The sequence below is a fragment of the Leiobunum rupestre genome, chromosome 3 (genome assembly GCF_980474605.1).
Source record: "Leiobunum rupestre chromosome 3, qqLeiRupe1.1.hap1, whole genome shotgun sequence".
NCBI classification, from domain to species: Eukaryota; Metazoa; Arthropoda; class Arachnida; order Opiliones; family Sclerosomatidae; genus Leiobunum; species Leiobunum rupestre.
Window position 1 is genome coordinate 44438228 of NC_143386.1, and position 19960 is coordinate 44458187.

Below are 19960 nucleotides of genomic sequence, written 5' to 3' on the forward strand. Positions count from 1 at the left end.
GATTTGTTAACAATTCACGTTCGGATGATAAAATTCAGGTCTTCTAGTTATCCTATATTTTCCTTTAACTTTCAAATGGTCATTTAAAATCATATAATTTTATCTTATGTTTTTAGCACACTGTTTAAAATCAAACTGAGATTGTTCTAAAAATATAACACAACAATAGTAAATATAGAAGAACTAGTAGAAAAGTCAGGGAATTTTAAGAACTAGTGGAAAAGTCAGGTAATTTTAAGAACTAGTGGAAAAGTCAGGTAATTTTAAGAACTAGTGGAAAAGTCAGGGAATTTTAAGAACTAGTGGAAAAGTCAGGGAATTTTAAGAACTAGTGGAAAAGTCAGGGAATTTTGAGAACTAGTGGAAAAGTTAGGGAATTTTGAGAACTAGTGGAACAGTCAGGGAATTGTAAGAACTAGTGGAACAGTCAGGGAATTTTAAGAACTAGTGGAAAAGCCAGGGAATTTTAAGAACTAGTGGAAAAGCCAGGGAATTTTAAGAACTAGTGGAAAAGCCAGGGAATTTTAAGAACTAGTGGAAAAGCCAGGGAATTTTAAGAACTAGTGGAACAGTCAGGGAATTTTAAGAACTAGTGGAAAAGTCAGCCGATATATCGTCGGTAATATCGGACGATATATTGACCGATACCGATATTAGAAAAATAGTCCGATATATCGGTGCATCCCTACTTCGTATTAAATTCTATCGTGTTTTTCACTTACGTAAACTAGAAACCAAGCAAAACCATCTCTAAACCCACAATTTACCAACAATAAACGGTATTTATCCCAGGGTTGGCAAGTTTTAAACAAAATGTTTAAAACAAATGTTTTAAACATGTTTAAAACACCGGTCCAAGTTTTTTTTCAATTTGTTTTAATCGTTTTAAACAAAATGTTTTAAACATGTTTTTTTCCTTAAGCTACATATAATGTTAATTTTGTTTTTTTATAAAAAAAAATTTTAATTTTTAAAAATTACTTCATTTATTCAAAAGTTAAACATTAGTTACACAATTTACACCAAAAGGTTTTTGATTCAGTGTTTTAAAAATTTTAACCAACTTAGCGGCTTTTTCAGTTCCCAGTCGGTTTCGTATTTTAGAATGAACCAGACCAAAAGCTGAAAATACTCTTTCTATTCCGGCTGAGGAGTTGATTAACAACTTCTATAGTTTGCTCTGCCAAACTTGAGCTAGAACTATTGTTCAAGGCTTTCCACCAAGTAATGGGTTTTATTTCACTTTTGAGTACAACGTCTGAAAACAAATATTCTTTAAAAGGCGACATTTTTGCTTGATATTTTATTACATCAGGCATTATCGAGGGGTGATATGATGCTATGTACTGCATTGCTAAGTCACGTTGGTCCTCATCCAGTTGATTTCCGTTGAACCTTGGGTCTAACATATTTCCTAAGAAATGTGCAGGAGTCAATGCCATTTGCAACCTTTTTTTACAACTGTCAATGTCTTTAGTTATTGCCTCTAGCTCAAAAAACTTCAGTAGATTTATCCAAATTTCAGTTGCCATTCCAATGGTACATGAATCGGATTGAATTTCGTCTAAGGCAACTGCAATTTTTTTCATTTTTTTTAAATACTCCTCTGCATTAATTTTAAGGTGAACATCGAAGACCTTCGCCAAAATATTTGGATCAATTGCACTCCTATTCTCAGAGCATACTTTAGATAATATATGCCAATTTTTAATATAAGATTCCAGACAGTCAGCCAGAGTATTCCATCTCACATCTTGAGGAAGTATTAACATATTGCCACCGGCTTGCTTAAATTTAGCTGCGGGAAAATGATGATTCCTAAAATACTTAATAATTTCCTTCACATTTTCTTTGACACCTGAAATTTCTATGTCCTTTGCTAATAAATTCAGTAAATGGGCAGAACAACCATACGTTAAAATATCTTTAGCATTTTCACCTACTCCAAAGGCTTTACTAAGTTCTTTCCTCATTTTCGCCATGTTAGAAGCATTATCTGTGACAAAACTTTTCACCTTGCAGTTAAATTTCTCACAGTTGTTTATAGCTGAAACCGCAAGCTCTAACATATATTCACCTGTATGACTATGATCACCAGTATCGATGGTGTCAATCAAATGCACCGTATTTTCTGTAACATCAGTAACAGATATACAAAGGATTGGCTCATTGTGCAAATTTGACCAACCATCCATAGACATACACAGTGTCTTTCCATTAAGATCGTGTTTTATTAAGTTTTGTGTCCTTCCATGTTCATCTTCAAGTAGTTCATTACCAACTTGCTTACGGCTAGGGAGTTTATAGCCTGGACGTAAGAGATCTACTAATTTTATAAATTCCGGATGTTCCACATGCCTAAATGGAGTGTTAGTAGCAAATATAAACCTAGCAGTTTGGGCATCCAATATTTTTTTTTCAGCTGCTGATGTTCGGATAACAAACTTCTCAATATTCAAATTCGACGATGATTTAATTTTCTTCCTAACTGTACCAGTGCTATTACTTGAATAATTTTCATCGATATCACATTCTGACTGTCCTGACAATGCTGACCAGGGTCTTGTACTTGTTGAAGTTGTGCTGCTTGGAGTGTCAGATCTATTTTGACCTAAATAATGTAAAAAATTATATGAAATTTTTCAATTACACATGTTTAGTAGATAGTTGGTTTAAACCTACATCTAGAGCCTCTTGGTGTTGGTGTATCGCAGAGTGATAAAATATCAATATCATAGTGATTGGTATCTTCAGTGGTAGAGTTTTCTATTTCTTGCCACGAACATTCTGGTTCATCTTCGTATTCTTCACAATCAGTGTGAGATGAATCCGATTGGCATTTAACCAAATGTGATCTCATCCTTGCCACTAACCCTACCATTTCTACTTTGCACTTTTTGCATTTGGCTCTTACAGATTTATTAGAATTTTCTATTCGAATGTAGTTGTGCCAAACCGTATCCTTTCTTCTACCCGAATTCATTCCAAGTTTCCAACTAATACTATTTTGAATTTAATATATAAATCTTCCTAAATAACTATAATTATCAAGAACATAACAGCTAGTTTAGTGTGGCGGCAGCACACGTGGAAGAAAGTACAAGCCGGCCTTGTCTCGTTATTTGTGATTATCTGGCGTGAGTGCCGTCTGCTTTTCTGTCTCGAGATTGTAGTTTGTAGGGCTAGACATAATCACTACCACTAAAAAAAGGTTTAAAACCTGTTTTAAACATGTTTTAAACATGGTTTTTTTGTTGTAATAAAAAACTCATTTTAAACAAAAAAAACATGTTTTAATCATAAAAAACTGTTTTTTTGTTTTTTATGAAAAAAACATCATTTTTGCCAACCCTGATTTATCCGGGGGCCTCCATTCCTCTTCCATATTTTTTTTAATTTAATTCACCTACAAAAAGTTCGTTTAACGTTGTCAACCGTTTCTAGGATCGGAAACCGCATTTTTATACTAACAGTGTCTTCTTCAAGTGGTAGTGACGGTATCTGCCGAAGGCGGTATTTTATATCAATGCTTCGAATTAATGAGGCCTTTTCATACTTCTCAAGTTCAGAGGCCCTTGATTCTTCTTATAAATCTTCTATATTAAAAAAAGCATCGGGACAAAGCTGTTTTTAAACGTATTCAGTTTCTCCATTGCCTTAGCTTGATAATTACTTTCGTGGCCTATGGCTACCACTAATGACCTACTGCAGAGAGATATAACCAGTTCTTTCTTGTGTATTTTTTTGTTGTTCGAAATGAGAGTCGGTTCTTATTCACGAAAATTTCTTTACGCATTTTTAATTTTTAGTTATTTAATTAATGGGGGTATACTTGTGTATGGGTGTTTTGGGGGATGGTACGTCTGTGGACTGAATAATGGAAGGTTTTGGCTCTCGGAAACACCCCTTTGAAGGAGGTTTCTCTTTTCCCTGCCTTTGACAAGTGGTCGCCATCTCGGACAAATAGCTGGTGAAATCTTTCTTAAATGACAGCCTATATTTCGCTTTAGTCCCATTCGACCGAACGCTGCTATATAAATTGGCTTTTGCTATGTTTTCAATTTAGTTACTGAAGTCGTTTGCAATGGAGCGGATAGCTAATAAAGGAGGGTATTTATACATCAATAATAATTATTTATTCCGTCTTAATAAAAAGAAAGATACAAATTGCTATTTTTCTTGCCGAAACGCGATGTGTAAAGTCAAGAAAAGTAACTGAACCAAAACTGAAATAGTAAACTTAACCAACTCTAACCTAACCTAACCTAACCTAACCTAAACATGGATCTTCGATAGTACATACCTTATAAATAAAATACCAAATCACCCCGCCAATTGGGCTACATTTTAAAATTCTTTCGGTCGAATGGGAATAAACGTATATTTCCTCTCCAAATGCTAGAATTAAGTATTTTTAACCTTGGTTTTATAATTATATTGAAGAATTTCAAGAAATAGTAATAATAAATAATCATTTCCGAACATAGTAGTACCATAAGTGTATTATAATACTTCATAAGTATGTCTCTTTGATAAGTATACTACCGAGAACTATCACCCTCTAGCAAGGCTGTTTTAGGGTGGGGCTTAGGCCTAAAACGCTACGAGTAAGTACCAAATAACGTTTGTGTTGTTGAATCTCAGTAAAACAAATTATGATTTTTTTTTGTTTAATACTTATGGGTCGATATTATAGACTTATGGTATTAGCATTGCACAAATTGGCCACAGCCACCATTTTGGAGCGAGTACTTTCTATGTATAAATTAAAAAAAAAAACACATTTCGACACGCTCATCATGAACTCACTACAGGGATGGCAAATATCACTTAACTCTAATCAGGAATCCATACCTCTACTTGGAATGCTTATCCCTTTGCGCGCACTCCTCTCTCACGTTGTTGTTTGTTAAGTTAACATAGTGACGTCAAAAAAAAACCGTCAGCCACATCGAGACGAAAATCTGCCGCGATAAGCATTCCAAGTAAAGGTATGGATTCCTGCTCTAATACACGGCGCTCAAGTCGAGTTTGCCAGTTTTGCGTCAAAACGCAGATACAATTTCGTGACCTACAATATCGGAGTCCCTTTAATTTTTTTTATTTTACTTCATAGCCACTTTGGTTAGTTAAGTAACCAAAATAATGTGTTTGTTTATTTCCCAATCTGCCCCCCCCCCCCCCAATCAAATCAACCCAATAGTGTCTAAAAAACGCGAGACTTCCGCTCAGCCGAAATATCTGCTTTCCGATAGATAGGCAGAATATTAGGCTAAAATGATAAAAATTAAAAACGTTTTTTTTATCACGCTTACATTTTTATCAAAACATCTCTACCGCAAATAACTCTTCATAACTCCACTGATCTCCACTTTATGTAAATACTCTTAGAAAACCAAAAAAAGGGACTAATTAGTGATTAAGGTACTAGCTAAGACGGGTCTTTCTGAATAATGACGGGCTAATTAACCGACGCGCAGCCATTGTTCCGTACGCGTTAATTATAAATTATTACCCAATTTCAAATATGGACTTTCCTCCCCCTCCCACTTTCTACGTTCCAAGGTTTACTTAGCCCACCCCCCCCCCCCCCCTGCATTTTCCTGAAATTAATAACGTCGCTACAAAATCGATTGTGATTATTAATAATACACAGAGGCTTGGAAAACTTAGCCTATTTTGAATTTACGCACATCTCCCCATTCTCTTGACGCGTTGTTGTTAATAATACCATATGTAACATAATAGTTATGCATAATAAGTATGCCTCTTTATAACATTTACATATAAAAAATTAGGAGCAACAAACAGAACACCCCACACCAGGAGAACGCAACCCGTCAAAAGTCGTGCATTTTCTTGCGTACATTTTTCATTGGTTAGACGTTTTAGCGCCTGCTGCCGTCGGGAGGGGAAAATTCGGAAATTGTCTTCTCCCCCCCCCCCGCCCGTAAAACGCTCAGCGTAAAGGTTCGTCCAATTAAATTTGTACACAACACTGCTCCTAGATAAAAATTTTCAAAGAGACTCCTAAAAATGCAAATATTCTTATAATCATAGCGCTATTGAAAAGGTTACCATGACAACAAAATCACGTGATCGCGTTAAAAACGCGCGAGAAATACTTCACTAACTTTCGTTCCCCATTGGTAAAGCTGATGACGCGTTTTTCGTCACGGAGTCGGATATGACGTAATTTGCATCATATCCCGTAAATAAGGTATCAATTAAGAAAATGCTTTTATGGCATACTTATGAGTTATTATGTTACATATGATAATACGTAGGGTTTAAAATGCTACATTTTGCTGTGAAGTATGAAATAGTTACCATAGTTACGGCAAAATATAGTATTTTAAACACTGATAACAAAGTTCATACAGACCTTGAAAACCTGGCAATATCAGGGATTTTTTTGTAAAAATTATGGGATTTATGAGGGTTCAGAAAGTTTGCCCTAATGAATACAAATTTACTTATTAAAGATTTGATTATAATATTAAGCCAACTTAAATGACAATAACGAAATTAATTACTCTGTAAATCTTAGTTTCATTTTATCTTTCACCTGGAAAAATCAGGGAAATATTCGTGGTAAAACCTGGATATATCAGGGAAATCGGGTTTCCAATTGCTGTATGAACCCTGGTTAATAACAGGTGTATACTTCTCGCTTGTTCCGGGATTTGGGAGTAGGGTAAGAAGAGTCATTTTACTCCGATTATGTGGTGGCGAATAGTTTGAGTCTGAGTAAAAACGTTTTTCCAAAATTGCTGCCTTTAGAAGATAAATTCTGGCTAGCAGATGACAAAATCCGATATTTTTACACCTCCTTTTCAGAAGGATTAAAAAGAGTAGCCCTAAAATCCTGGTGTAGTTTATGGTGTAGAGTAGTTATCAGCTCCGGAACAGGCGAATAGTTGGTATTAGATTTGAAAGAGTACCTCTTTAGTCCGAGAACAGGCGAAAAGAACTCGCCTAATAAAAATAATATCTATTTAAGTATCAATACTTTAAAATGAAACCAGTGCCGTATTTCCGCCTAGGCCAACCTAGGCCGTGGCCTAGGGGCCCATCCTTGGAAGGGGCCCTCCAGTGACCGTAATTACTGTATTCGAAGGCATAAATCTATAATATCAATCGTAATTTATATTGGAGAAGTTCCTAGGTAGAAGATTTTGTTTTAAATTACCAAAATTTCTGCCTGGCAGTTTACGGACGCAGCCTTAAATCGCAATGTTACATAATTATCGCATATTTAGTCGACGATTGTTAAGAGCTTTTATTAAGTAATATAACCGTAGAGCTCAGATTTCTACGCTGAATCAGGGACATTCAGGCACAGACTAGTTCCAGGGATAAGAGTAAATGCAGCGCGTGAAAAGGGGGCTCAGGCTCCTTATCTGCCTATGGGCCCAGGATCTCTAAGTCCGGCCCTGAATGAAACAGGTTCCTTCGCAGGATAGCGGCAGATTTTGTTAGGCGCTAATTTTCCCTACCAACCTTCGCTTAAAGATGTAAAATTTAAAAATTACACTACGTAGGGATATTTACCTATTAAAAAACAATACATTAGTGATGAAATAGTATTAGAAAATCAATATATGACGGTTTTCATCACACTTATTTTTCCTTCTCAAACGTGTTTTGAAAAATCATTATGTTTCAAGTGAATAACAATAGTAAGATAGGTAGATTATTATTTATCTCGTAAGTCACGTACATAAAAAAGTGTGAAAAGTTCTGTTGTGTCGGTGCAAATATGTTTCAACATGGACCACTTAAATTTGTACGTGACCGATACGTTTCCACGAGATGTTAACTAGTCTTTGGATCGATACCAGGATAAATCTTCATCCTCCTGTATTACAGAGCCGCCAAGGCTTATTCAAAATTATAACACTTTCAATGCTTACTTTGATTACAGCAAACATTTTACTGATAACAATATCTTTTTGCCATACTTATATTGATTATATTACTCTCACTATTATTAAATTAACGACCACTAAAAGCATAGTAGATTCCTCTAACCCCATTTTTTAGAATCTATAAATTTAATATACTTTTAAAAGTTTATTCAAGAATTTCACAATATAGTTCGCCGAAGGTAAAGTTAACAACTACAGGAGATTTTTTTCCGTACCAAATTTCACTTGGAAGTTGTATAAAGTTTTCTTTATTCGTGCACAATAGCTAAAACCCCACCCTCAGAATCCCCGATTGTTACAATTTTCTAGTGGTAGGGATGGGGCTGGATAAAAAATATGTTGCTTTGAGAAGGGGGCAAAAAAAAACATTAAAACGTCTAGTGAATATTTCGTGGTCTAATCTGATTAAGGCGGCAGCTGGAGAACTTGGCAGTAGATACTCTTCTTTTTCTCCATCTTGAAATCTTTTTTTTGGCTAGTCTCCCCCCCCCCCAATCTCATTTTTAAGATCCTCAGTAGCGGAACGGCATCTTTTTCCTTTCTAACTTCCTCTCACACCATCTTATGTAAAGAAGATGAATGTTCTCACAAATACGGTAAACTTCGCGTCCTTGAAATCTGGCTTATGTGGGATGTTATTTAGTCTGTCTTTAAAATAATTTTTTACATTTTTAGAAATTTCTACAGCTTACGGAAATTTAGCATGATTACAACTAAGAATTGGTACTGTGTCATAGGGTACCTTTAATCGGTTGCGATTTGTATTTTTTTAATATTTAAAACATGATATTTAGAATTGAAATGCTTCTAACCGTAAATATTAATATTATTATATTTAAGCTAAAAGTACATTGTGAATTTTCCAAAAATTAAAGGGGTGAATTGGATACCGTATCGGTGTTGTGTTGAAACTTTATTTATATTATCTATCTTAAATAGGAATTGATATATATATGTACTGTATTTTTAAAATATTTTTTAGTAAATTAAATTTTATACCACTTTTTTAGTAATTTAAATTTTATAACACTTTATTAAATTATAGTCATATTTTTAGTAAATTATAGTCATATTTTTAGTAAATTATAGTCATATTTTTAGTAAATTAGTCATATTTTTAGTAAATTATAGTCATATTTTTAGTAAATTATAATCATATTTTTAGTAAATTATAGTCATATTTTTAGTAAATTATAGTCATATTTTTAGTAAATTATAGTCATATTTTTCGTAAATTATAGTCATATTTTTAGTAAATTATAGTCATATTTTTAGCAAATTAGTCATTTTTAGTAAATTATAGTAAAATTTTTAGAAAATTTTAAAAACCATTAATAAATTAAAAAAAATAGTAAATTTTATAAAATCCTTCTTAAGATAAATAAATTAAATTGTATTTTATTATAGCAATGCCAATTCGTGTTATAGTAATTCGACCATTTGATATTTCAACCACGTTTGCCATGCTTAAACCTCTTAATCAATGCTACCACCTGGTCTTCGTATGTCGGTATCGGTATGATGTTTTTTACCCCACCCCATCTCCCTGGGACGCTGCTTTGAGGTCCCCCCAAACCATATAATCAGCGACGTCGGCCCCTACAGTAATCGCCAAAAAAAATGGTACCCATTGATGGGATGGAAGCCAGTTACGTTACGAAGTGGGGGGTTTAAAGCGTAGTCAGGCCCAGGCAGGGGGGGGGGGGGGGAGTTGGCCGTTTAAAGAGTCCCCCTTTCACTGTATAGCCAGAGCCTTATAAGTATGGGTTATTTAAACTGCAGTTACGATTTCGCTAGCATCTCCACTTGCCCCGTTGTACGCGACTCATTCGCTGGCGGTTTGGCCGCCAGGGGAAGGGGAGAGTGCAGTAGGTATGCCCAGGGCGTCTTTGAGATGATGTTCTGGTTCCGGCGAGCAAGCAGGTGGAGGCCCAGCTGTTGGCACAGTTTTTGATGAATGGGAAGCGTCTAGGTCGAAGGTTGAAAATTCACATTGCCCACGCTACTCTTTTACCTCGGTAAATACCGCCGTAGATTGAACCTGGTTTTAAGCCCGTAACGTACGCCGACTGTACCATCGCCCCCTCTACCTTCGGGTTGTCCGGTCTTCGTGGAATGGAGTATAGAGGTTCGGAGAATCTGGCCCGTGTTTGGGGTGTCGGTCTCGCGTAGACCAGTACCGCAAACAGGAGGGTGCTCTGCCGCGTAAGAAGAAAAATTGACCCCAAAATAGCCCCTGTTTATGTAATTTTCTTGTTTAGAATCGGAAAGCTACCGCGGTCTCCACGGATATACGTTTCCCAGACGGTTCGGTGGGGATTTTTCTGAGAATACCGTTTTTTGGCTACCCCTATCCTACACCCCCCCCCCCCCCCCCCCCCCACCGTTTGCGTGGTACGGTAGTTGGAGTGTTGGTCTCTTTCTCTTCTAACCTGTAGTCTTATTTCTGTTAGGTCTGGGGCATGGGGTGGCCAAACCAGCTCCCACGATGTTGAATATGCAACAGCAACCGCAACATCCGAACTGTAACACCAATAATAAACCCGTTTCAGTTCGAGGCATGGCGACGGCAGTGTCTCCCTTGTATCAAGTGGGGCCACCGCCCTCCCACGCCGCGCCGCCGCCCCCGTCCTCACACGGTGGAAACCACAACTTGGGCGTCTTCGGAGGCAACCCCGCGGCGGCTTACAACGCTGCCAGAACTTCGAGCTTCGCAGCCGCTTTGCGTAAACTAGCCAAGCAAGCCGTCGATCCGACAACTGGTATTTAGCTTTTCAATTAACTCTTTGTCTTCAAGACGGGGTTTTTTTTATTCAGTGCCGGTCGTAATTGAACGTAATTTGTTTTTTTAGAGAAAGATCTGTCCCCCATTACGCCCGTGTCGTCTCCGGCGTACAGTCAACGATCCACAACTCCCAAACGGTCAATTCCTCAGGGTGTTTACATGAATAATGTACACTCTCACGCCCATCAGAATCGACTTCCGTCACCTCCGCCATCTAGTAACAGCTCGCTAGTTAATCACGATAGTCAAAAGGTGCGTAATTGTGCGGCATTAGTTGACATTTCTCTTATAGTTTTTAATAAAGTGATGTCTTTTGACAACCGTAGCAGCCGCTCGACTTGGGCTCAGTCTCGTCGAGGGATTCGAATGGGAACAGGCTAGGCGAACCTTTACCTTTGAAACTAGACAACAAGTATGACAAAAGGGAAGATCATTATTCCATAAAAGATCTGTCCTCGTCTGTATTAAATTCTAGGTATGCCCCTCTCTATGTCCATTGTTGACTACACCCAAGATTTTCACTGACCGAAAATGATACTAATAATTTAGGAATCAGATAAGTTCTCGATTAGAAGACCATCAAATTCCACCGGCCATATTACCGACGACAACATCGTCTTCTGGCAGGGGTTTCCAACCCTATCGAGGTCTCGAAGATGGTAATCGGCATGGCCCCCATTCTCAAGGACCGTCTCATCATCATCAGAACGCGCCTCCGTCATCCCATCATTTGCCGCCTCATTTTGAGCACCCAGCCGGATACGCCGCTTACCATTCCGCCTTCTTACCTCCTCCTCATTTGACTCATCCAGCTTACAGGTTTGCCTTATTTTAATTCGAGGTGTGGTGACATGGTTTAACCATAACTTAATTCAAATAGGTTCGAAGACCCTGTATTTTTGGAGCACTACAGTTCCATGCTACGGCCGCCTTCCTTAATTCATCCTCTGTCTCAAGCCGGGCTGTTGCCTCACGGGCCTCCGCCTCCTCCCGTTCCTCATCCTTCCACAGGACCGCCACCTTCTGTGCCTTTCTTTCCTTCGACCACTCCTAACTCTCATTACCCGAGGGATCTGATGATCTCGCAAGCCCAAAGTTCCGTCAGTTTCGTTTCACCAAGTAGCGTGACGGCGGCCACGAATCATGATAGTCGCCTGAAGTATGACGAAAGAATGACCAACCGAGAACCCTATTCCTCTTCTGAACAAGATTCCTATGATAGGAGGGAACACCAGAGTTCAGGAATCAACCGTCGATTATCCGATCCAGTCAATGAAACTGTAAACGAACAGAGAAGTAGTCCCATGCAGCCACTACACCTTAGTCGGCATATAGAGTCACCTGGTAAGTTACCATAAGCGACCCTGCACTGACTGAACAATGCAGTTAAATTTATAAGTTAGTCAAACATTGGATAGAAGCATAAAAAAAAGAATCCTCAATTATAATTATAATCCTATAACCTATATAAAATTAACAAACCTAATGCCTAACAAAAACCTTGTGTTAACTAACAAATTTTAAAATAACTTATAAACAATTTTAAATGAGCTTATTATTGGCTAAATCCTAAATACTATTTAAAGTGGTTGTGCCTTAATGTCAAACTTTTGTATCTTGTTCAAAGTGTATTGAGGTATTGTCTAATCTTGTTTAGGGGGTGACCACAGAATAGGCTCAATAACTCATGGTACTCCTCGTGAGCACCATCATTCGTCCGGGCTAGGACCTCCTCAATCACGTTCTCCAGAGTCGCCAAGTGGGGGTGCGTCGACGCCATTGAATTTAGCCATACACCATAATTCAACCAACAATCACAGTCAAGACCTGCACAGATCTAGACATCATGATGTTGAACTTTGGGTAGCCAGGCATGTCAGCAACGCTGCCAATAACGTTCCAACGTCCCAAAACCACCATGTATCAGACAGACACGAGAGGTACTCACCTGTGACCCCATCTCAGCCTCCACCCTTGCTTTCAGCCCCACCACCATCTACTTTATCTGGTTCACAGCAGCCGGTACCTATAGAACAACATCAAGTCCCTATACGTTCGGAATACCAACATTCTCTTCCAGCAAATTATCACTTGCAAGCTAACATGTCATCTCAGCGTGAGGCTCAAGAAATTAACCGGCAATACCAAATACATCAGCAACAATACATGCGTCAACAGCAGTTGCAACATAGGAAACACTCTTCTTCTGGTCCTGCGTATAACTCTGATGCCCATCGAACAAACCAATACGACAAACCCAATAACAAATTCAACAGCGCCAAGACTCCTGATAATTCTCATCTGTCCAACAACATTTTGTCTCAAAACCATGGATATAATGGTGCACCGCATAGAACAGAAGACATGTATATTAAAACTGTTGATAGAGAAAGGGAAAACTTATCCGATAATCGGTCCACCGAGAAAGCTGTAACGTTAGACCGTTGGACTTATTACCGTCAAGAAGGCATGCAATCGCGCCTCATGGAGTTGGAGAAACCTACCATGGAATCTAAAGAACCACCTAGTGTTTCTGTGCATCATTACAATTACTCCCAACATCAATCCAACGAACAAGCGCGTGGCTTTCAAATTGTGTCCAGATCTAATCATGTTGAAAGCAACTGCATTGAGGTTTTGGTCAGTAAGTTGGACCTTGAAGAGGCGAGACTGAAGAAGGCTAGAATGGATGGCAATTACCTTAGCGAATCAGAAAGTTCAGACATGGAAGACAATAGCACCAAAAAGGAGGATGTGGGACCAAAACCTTTAGCCAAGAAGGACGTTTTAAATCAAAAAGACCTTTGGCAAGATTGGGGACCTCAAAGCCTTAGTCGCCCATTCATACTGTCCAAAGGCCCTAGTATGGCCTTAGATTGTAACACTTCAAAAATGGTGATTCTAAGAAGTGTGGGCTTAATGACTGTTAAACGACGAAAAGAATTGGAACTGGATAAATTTTTTAAGAGGCAGCAGCATCTTAAAGAAGCCCTTCCACTGAAGGTGGTTGAAACTGAGGATCAAGAAAATCAAATGCCTTTTCCAATTTCTATTGTGGTGTCGTCCTTGTCAACTAGGCAGGCCTTAGTGTCCAATACCCTAAGTAAGAAACTCAACTCTGAAAATGGGAAGTCAAAATGGCAGCAGAAGAATTTTATGGCGTCTTTGGATTTAAAGGTGAAACAAGATGATGATCGTGAAGGTAATTTACTTATCTTTTACTTGTACTTTACTGTAGATTAATATAGTTTCGATTATAGAACATGAAGTTATTTGGAAAGCCATAATACAAGACCGATGCAGACGACATAAAATTCCTCTACCTTTAATGGAAAATCAGGAATCTAACTGTACCTTAGATACCTATGATTGTGCCACAAATGAGGCAGAACCCAGAGGCATTAAGAGGAAACTCAGCCATACTGTACTTCCTAACCATCATAATGGACTTGTCTCTAACAAGAGCAACTCCTTGTTGCAACACCAATCAGGGGCTTTGATAAGGAATGATATGAATCCATCCACTGACTCTTCCAAAGAAAATGATAACTCAAAACTACTACCCATAACCAATCATGTTCAGGAATACCACAATCCAAAATGTATGTATTTTGGATACTATCCCATTCAATACCCTTAAATTTAATAAATGTTAAAATTCTTATTTCTATAGTTTCAAACCCAAGAAGTGGTGTTCCACCTTTACAACCCATAATATCAGTTTCAGCACATGATCAAAGTGGACCACCATCAATTCCTCCACCACTGATTCCAGCCAATCGCTCCTTGAAACCAATGACAATTGCGACATTGGATTCGGAGAAGAGAGTTGTATTATTGACTAACTCAAGTTCCAAGGGTGGTTCTGTATCTTCCACATTAGCTCCCAGTACTCCTTCAAATGATAAACTGTCAAATAATGGATTGAAACCACCACCTTTAAGTACATCATCAGCGAGGCAAATGCCCCGTGAATTCGCCCAGGAATTCCATCAGTTGGTTCTTCAAACGACTAAACAACAATTGAAGAACAATATGTCAAGAGAATCCTCCAACCTGCCGGTGCCACCGCCCCTGCATAATCCTAATTCAACCTCATCATCTTTAACTCAGAATCAAACTTCTCACACCAAAATTCAGTTGAACATTGGTGCCTCTTATTCAGGGATGTCAAAAATGGCCAATTCTCTTATTTCCTCCACCTCTTCTCATCACGTCACTTCCGTCGCGAGTGTTTCTTCATTTTCCGATAATTATAATTCCGTTAAACACGAATCCAGTAGTGTTCAAGAGACATTTCATGACAGGGATAGTGATGGGTGTTTGAAATGGCCAGGCATTGAAGCTATCATGGAATCCTTTGAAAAACATCGAAGAGGTAAATAAGTTTTTCAATATGTTTTGGACGTTATTTTCTTGTCCATTTGACGTGTTTTAGTTTTTTCTTAATTACTACAGTGCTTAAGAGATTCATAATTTTTGCAGAACAAAATCTCGAACGTGAATTTCTCACTGAGAGATGCCAGTATAATCAGTCACACTCTCAAGAACTAGATAGCGCCGCTGAAATATATAGTCAAAAAATGGCTGTAAGTATTAGAAAGATATTGTGTCACCCTGTTTAAAAATTAGATATAATATTAACATTGACAATCTTAGGAACTCTATCAGTTGAAATGTCACTTAGATGAAGAGCGCCAAAGACATCAATCTGCGATAGACAATTTGAAAAAGTGTCTTCGTCAAATTAGATAGTATTTGATGCTAAGTGCGTTGTGCAATGGAGTGTGAAGATTAAAAGACGCAGGTTAGATGATATGAAAACGACGCTCTGTAGGTTCGTTAATTACGCTTTTTATTAATTATTTTGCTGTGAATTATTCCACGGCAGTCCCAAAGTGCTGTGATATTGATTCTTTGTGAATCAAACCAATATTTAATTCTACTTTACTTTGAGAAGAAAAACATTTCTATTCTAAGAAATTAATACAAAAATACCCATAAACTGTTAACGAATACGACTGAGAGAGAAATCCGTTATATTTCCCATTTTAAGCTCATTCCATTAATAATGAAGGACCAAAAAAAAAAGAATTACCTATCAGTTTTTATTTTTTTTTAAATGGAACTGTTTACTCCCAGAGTTTTTTGAAGGAAAGTGATTTTTTAAGAAGCAATTTGGTATTATTGCTAATAAACAATAATTATTACAGTTAGTAATAACTAGTCCCCCCTAAAACTTTAATTTTAAACCCAGTTAACCAATGAATTTTTTTTGGAAAAACGTTTTTATAGCAATTATTTTTAAGAAATAGTTAACTTCTATATATATATAAAACAACAACAGTATGTGTTATCTACAGATCTATTGCATGAATTGGGCAGAATAATTATATAAAAATATTTTGTAAGCAACAAAAACTATTAATCTTTGCTGAGGTTGAATATTCTCTTTTACATTTCCCAGGTTTTATTTAAGTATTTTTGTGACCTTTTCTCCGGTAATTTAAAAATTGTTTAAACTATATTTGATATTTAAACCAAATTTTCCTGTAATTTTAAAATTACAAATATATTGTAAACGTATGAAATTTGTTTTATCTTATTGACAACCAAAACAACGGGGACAAATTGTAAAATTGTGTGAAACATTTTTTGGCATCCAAAATTTAATATAGCACAAGTTTTTTTTTATATTATTTTGTTCATTGAACACTAATAATTTTTTATTTATATAATATCACCCTTATCTCTTTCCCAAAAACAAAAAATGTAAATGTATCTTTTTGTATAAAAACTAAAAATATTGTTCAGCTCAAATAACTTATATTAATTTTATTGTACATCTGATATTGTGGCACCACAATATAGGATTTTGCAATGCCCACAGAGTTTCAAGAAGATCAATATGCAAAATTTATAGCGAGTTCCATTCAACTAATCAAAACATGATCCATTTCCTTTTCAGGGTAAGAGGTTTCTGAGTGAATAAACCGCTTAAACCAGCTCAGTGAAAAATGATGTTATGTGCACACATTCACCCTTTGCTTTCAAGCTGTCATGAAAAACCTGATAAATTTTCCAATCCTAAGCCTCATTTAAAGTGAAGCTAATCGTGCTTGCCTTTTACTCTCCAATTTCTATGGATAGGCTTTCCAGGGAAAACAACTTTTCTCGGGGACTGTTTTATTAATATTTCATGCTACAATCTTAGATAAATAAAGCATACAGAAATAGGGAATAATTGTGGAAAACAGAGCAGCAATTTGGGTATAGATCTTTCATCTGAATAGAGACTGCGCCATGTTATGTATGTCGAATTTATGTAAGACTATCATTTTGATTTTTTATGATCCGTCGACTTGCATATCAAAAGTTCAAAGGAAATCCTTAAAGTTGACAAAAAGAAAACGCTGCAACTATAGAACTTTCGTCTAACAACTAGCTTTAGATCAGCAAATTTAAAATTTCCCTGCATGCTCAAATCTGCTCCAAACAATTTTCTCATATTCCATTTATTGCTCTTGAGCTCAAAACTGATCTCCCAATATCAAGAACCAGCACCTGTAATATGGGTGAGAGAAAATAAGATAAGACTGATATGGAAATCGCTGATATGGTCACCTAACTGCAAAATCTGAAAACGAATATCAGAGAGAGGTGAATTTTTGGCACCAAAGTCAGCAAGTTTAGAGAGCAATAAACGAAAATAAAAATTGCTACGCAAATTAGCCTCAAAAATGTCAGAGTGTTATCAGAAGTTATCAAAATAGCGCTCAGAATCAGTGGTCGTGTTTCTTATGAAAATGATAAAAAAATCTAATCAAATAAAAGTATATTTCCATCTCAGTCTTTTGACGCGATAAATTGAACTTGGGAATTGTGGGTATAGCTATTTCTATGTATAAAAAAGGCTTTAAAAAAAAATTCCAGCCTAGGCGAGCGCAAAATTAGTGGTCAAATTGTAACTTCATAAGGAAAACTCCTCAAACATGGGGAGTATAGCAGTCTGGTTCATTTACTTTTGGAGTTATATAATCTATACAAATAATATTTGTTAACAAAAGGAGTTTCTTTAAAATAGGGGAGATCCTGTATAAATGTTTTTTCTACGTCACTAGCTAGAGTTAATGAAGATAGAGAGCATGCGCTGGAGTTAATAAAGATTTTGGAATTTGAAGTCAGTGTGCCAGTAAAGCACTAAAAAGCTTCAGTTTGTGATGCAGAGAAAAACATTTTATACTGTGCATTTTTCGTTTTATTTTATAGAAACACCTATTGCTTTGAAGAAGTTTTTTCTCCTTTATTACTCAAATTTGGTTTATTTACAAATGCAAGTTATGTACAAATTGTGGGAACATTTTTAAAGGGGAATCATTGGAACGTCAAATAAATCGTATAAGCCTTCGTTATTATCAAGATTGAAATAGTAATCCCGATCTGTCGGTGGTGGACTTAGCCTTAAAAGCGGTGAAAAGTCTGAAATAAAATACAAAGTAATAAAAAACTAAAAAACTGATAAAATTCAAGGGGAAAAATATTAGCTTACTTTCACCTGATAATATTTCATCCATAAAGTCCAAATCAACTGAAAGGTAAACATATATAGCCTTGTTAAACAATTGAGATAATGATTTGGTATTTTCACAAACAAAAAGGGATATTAGTGGGAAAGACAAAACATACTTTTAGAAGTATCAAAAAGCATTTCAGGAGTTATATCTTTCAAAATGTCAGCTGGTGAAGATACAGCTTTTTCTTTAATAAATAACCATGTTAGAACATCATTTCTAACAGGTTCCGCGTTAATTTTTTATTTATACAAGAAAATGTTTTACCAGGTTGATTTTTCAATCCAATTGAAGTTGTCTGTTCAGCTTGAGTATCAACCCTCATGTTCTTCAAATTTCTCCTTGCACTAACGGGAACTTGAGTAGATGCTGCTGTTTGTGAAAGTTTTCTGGGAGACTGTCGCGTAGCCATTCTCGTAGGGGCTTGGGCTGGTGCTTCATCACCCTTTAACAGTATTTATGATTAAAAAAAGCTTAATTCCTTACAAGGGTTTTTGATTTACAAGTGGTGGTGTTGTTGCCTTTGGTGCTGCTGGTGTCTGTTTAGCCATTTGCCGAGTACAAACACGTTCTTTCGCATTAATACTGGAATTCTTTGGATCATCTTCTTCAATTTTTTCTTCACTAATCGGTGGTGCTGCAGCTTTGCTCGGAGAATCAGTGATGTCAACAACCTCTTCCATAATTGAGTCCTCTTGTACTTTTTCCACTTCAGGCTCAGAAGTGGGTACCTAAAACAAAGTAAATTTAGTTTTCTTTTAAGCATTATTTTAAAAGTGGCACAAATATACTTGTACAACAACCGGTTGAGTTGATTTATCTTGGTTGACTAACAACACGTGAATGGGTCCACCCCTCGATTTTAAATGCATTAGACGTTTTTTCTTGGTGACATTTATTTCATCGGGTGTTGGAACCTCTAATTGAGTTCCAAATGGAGCCTGAATAGCTAGTAATGTGTCATCGTCAAATAGTTGGTATAGTTCATGATGCACAACAAAAGCCAATTGTTGGTTAACTTGTTCGTCGGTTATGTTACGAATGCTTTGTTGAATCCATGAATGATGTTGATCAATTTCTTTTTCCTTCCTCTCCAACAATTCAATTTCTTGTTTAAGTAGTGATAGCCTGTCTCCCACCTCACGGGTATTGCATCCTGGACCTCCACCCCTAAAATAATTTAAGAATTTAAGAACTGGCAATGGTTGTATTCTCGATGATTATACATACTTCCATTGAATGCTGTTTTTAGATCGTTTTTCGATGAGACCTATACCCTCCAAGACATTGGTTATGTCATAAATTCTCCTTTTTTGACGAACCGCTAATGTATCAGCAGCCTAATTAAAAATCATAAACAATGGTTAGGCTTGTGAAATAAGCCTTGGCCGTATGTTCAAAAGGTAGGTTCTACCGTTCTAGTCTAGAATTTGTATTTTATATATTTTTAACTATTAATTAAAATTACCGCTTTTAAATCAAGTATTCCATCTTTAGCTTCTTGCAAAAGCGACACAAATTTTGTTGTTAATAAACCCAAACTTTTTTCGTGCCTACTCGCATTAGCAGCATCCGCCATGTTTTTCAAACGTTTCGACCGTTGTGAAATTATTTAAAATTTTTCCATCTCGATATCACCATCTACTTCTAAAGTTTTTAATTTTACATGACTT

General features: G+C 36.6%; 2 protein-coding genes across 8 annotated transcripts in view; one reads left to right on the plus strand and one right to left on the minus strand.

Annotated features, from left to right (window-relative positions):
- The window catches only part of LOC149951904 (uncharacterized), a 59858-nt gene extending 43334 nt beyond the window's left edge, over positions 1-16524 (plus strand). The window contains exons 4-13 of one of the 3 annotated variants that reach the window (XM_090168352.1): positions 10385-10693; positions 10784-10968; positions 11046-11191; positions 11266-11535; positions 11597-12060; positions 12374-13918; positions 13977-14318; positions 14390-15094; positions 15202-15305; positions 15376-16524. In XM_090168352.1, the coding sequence (XP_090024478.1) occupies positions 10385-10693; positions 10784-10968; positions 11046-11191; positions 11266-11535; positions 11597-12060; positions 12374-13918; positions 13977-14318; positions 14390-15094; positions 15202-15305; positions 15376-15471 (4166 nt within the window). In that variant the 3' untranslated portion in view covers positions 15472-16524. Of the gene's footprint in view, positions 1-10384; positions 10694-10783; positions 10969-11042; positions 11192-11265; positions 11536-11596; positions 12061-12373; positions 13919-13976; positions 14319-14389; positions 15095-15201; positions 15306-15375 lie in introns of all 3 variants that reach the window. The other 2 variants (XM_090168350.1, XM_090168353.1) reach the window with 2 other exon arrangements.
- Positions 16525-18008: 1484 nt separating this feature from the next.
- Positions 18009-19942, minus strand: LOC149951905 (transcription factor E2F5-like). Of its 5 annotated transcripts, none has more exons than XM_090168362.1 (8): positions 19756-19942; positions 19518-19627; positions 19091-19457; positions 18791-19018; positions 18555-18732; positions 18403-18474; positions 18266-18304; positions 18009-18195 (listed from the first exon to the last, which is right to left on the minus strand). In XM_090168362.1, the coding sequence occupies exons 1-8, from the start codon at positions 19864-19866 to the stop codon at positions 18080-18082; spliced, it is 1221 nt and encodes a 406-aa protein (XP_090024488.1). In that variant the 5' UTR covers positions 19867-19942; the 3' UTR covers positions 18009-18079. The 5 variants fall into 5 exon arrangements, with proteins under 5 accessions (XP_090024488.1, XP_090024487.1, XP_090024486.1 ...); XM_090168361.1 differs by having other exon boundaries at positions 18272-18304; positions 19079-19457; positions 19756-19936; XM_090168360.1 differs by having other exon boundaries at positions 19079-19457; positions 19756-19935.
- Positions 19943-19960: the final 18 nt, after the last annotated feature.

Bases quoted from the DNA above. Each gene is read 5' to 3' on its own strand.
- LOC149951905 (XM_090168360.1), bottom strand. From the start codon at position 19,866: ATGGCGGATGCTGCTAATGCGAGTAGGCACGAAAAAAGTTTGGGTTTA. The intron at 19,019-19,078 runs GTATATTTGTGC...ACTTTGTTTTAG, and splicing joins CTCAACCGGTTGTTGTACAA to GTACCCACTTCTGAGCCTGA. The intron at 18,475-18,554 runs GTAAAACATTTT...TATTTATTAAAG, and splicing joins TGGATTGAAAAATCAACCTG to AAAAAGCTGTATCTTCACCA.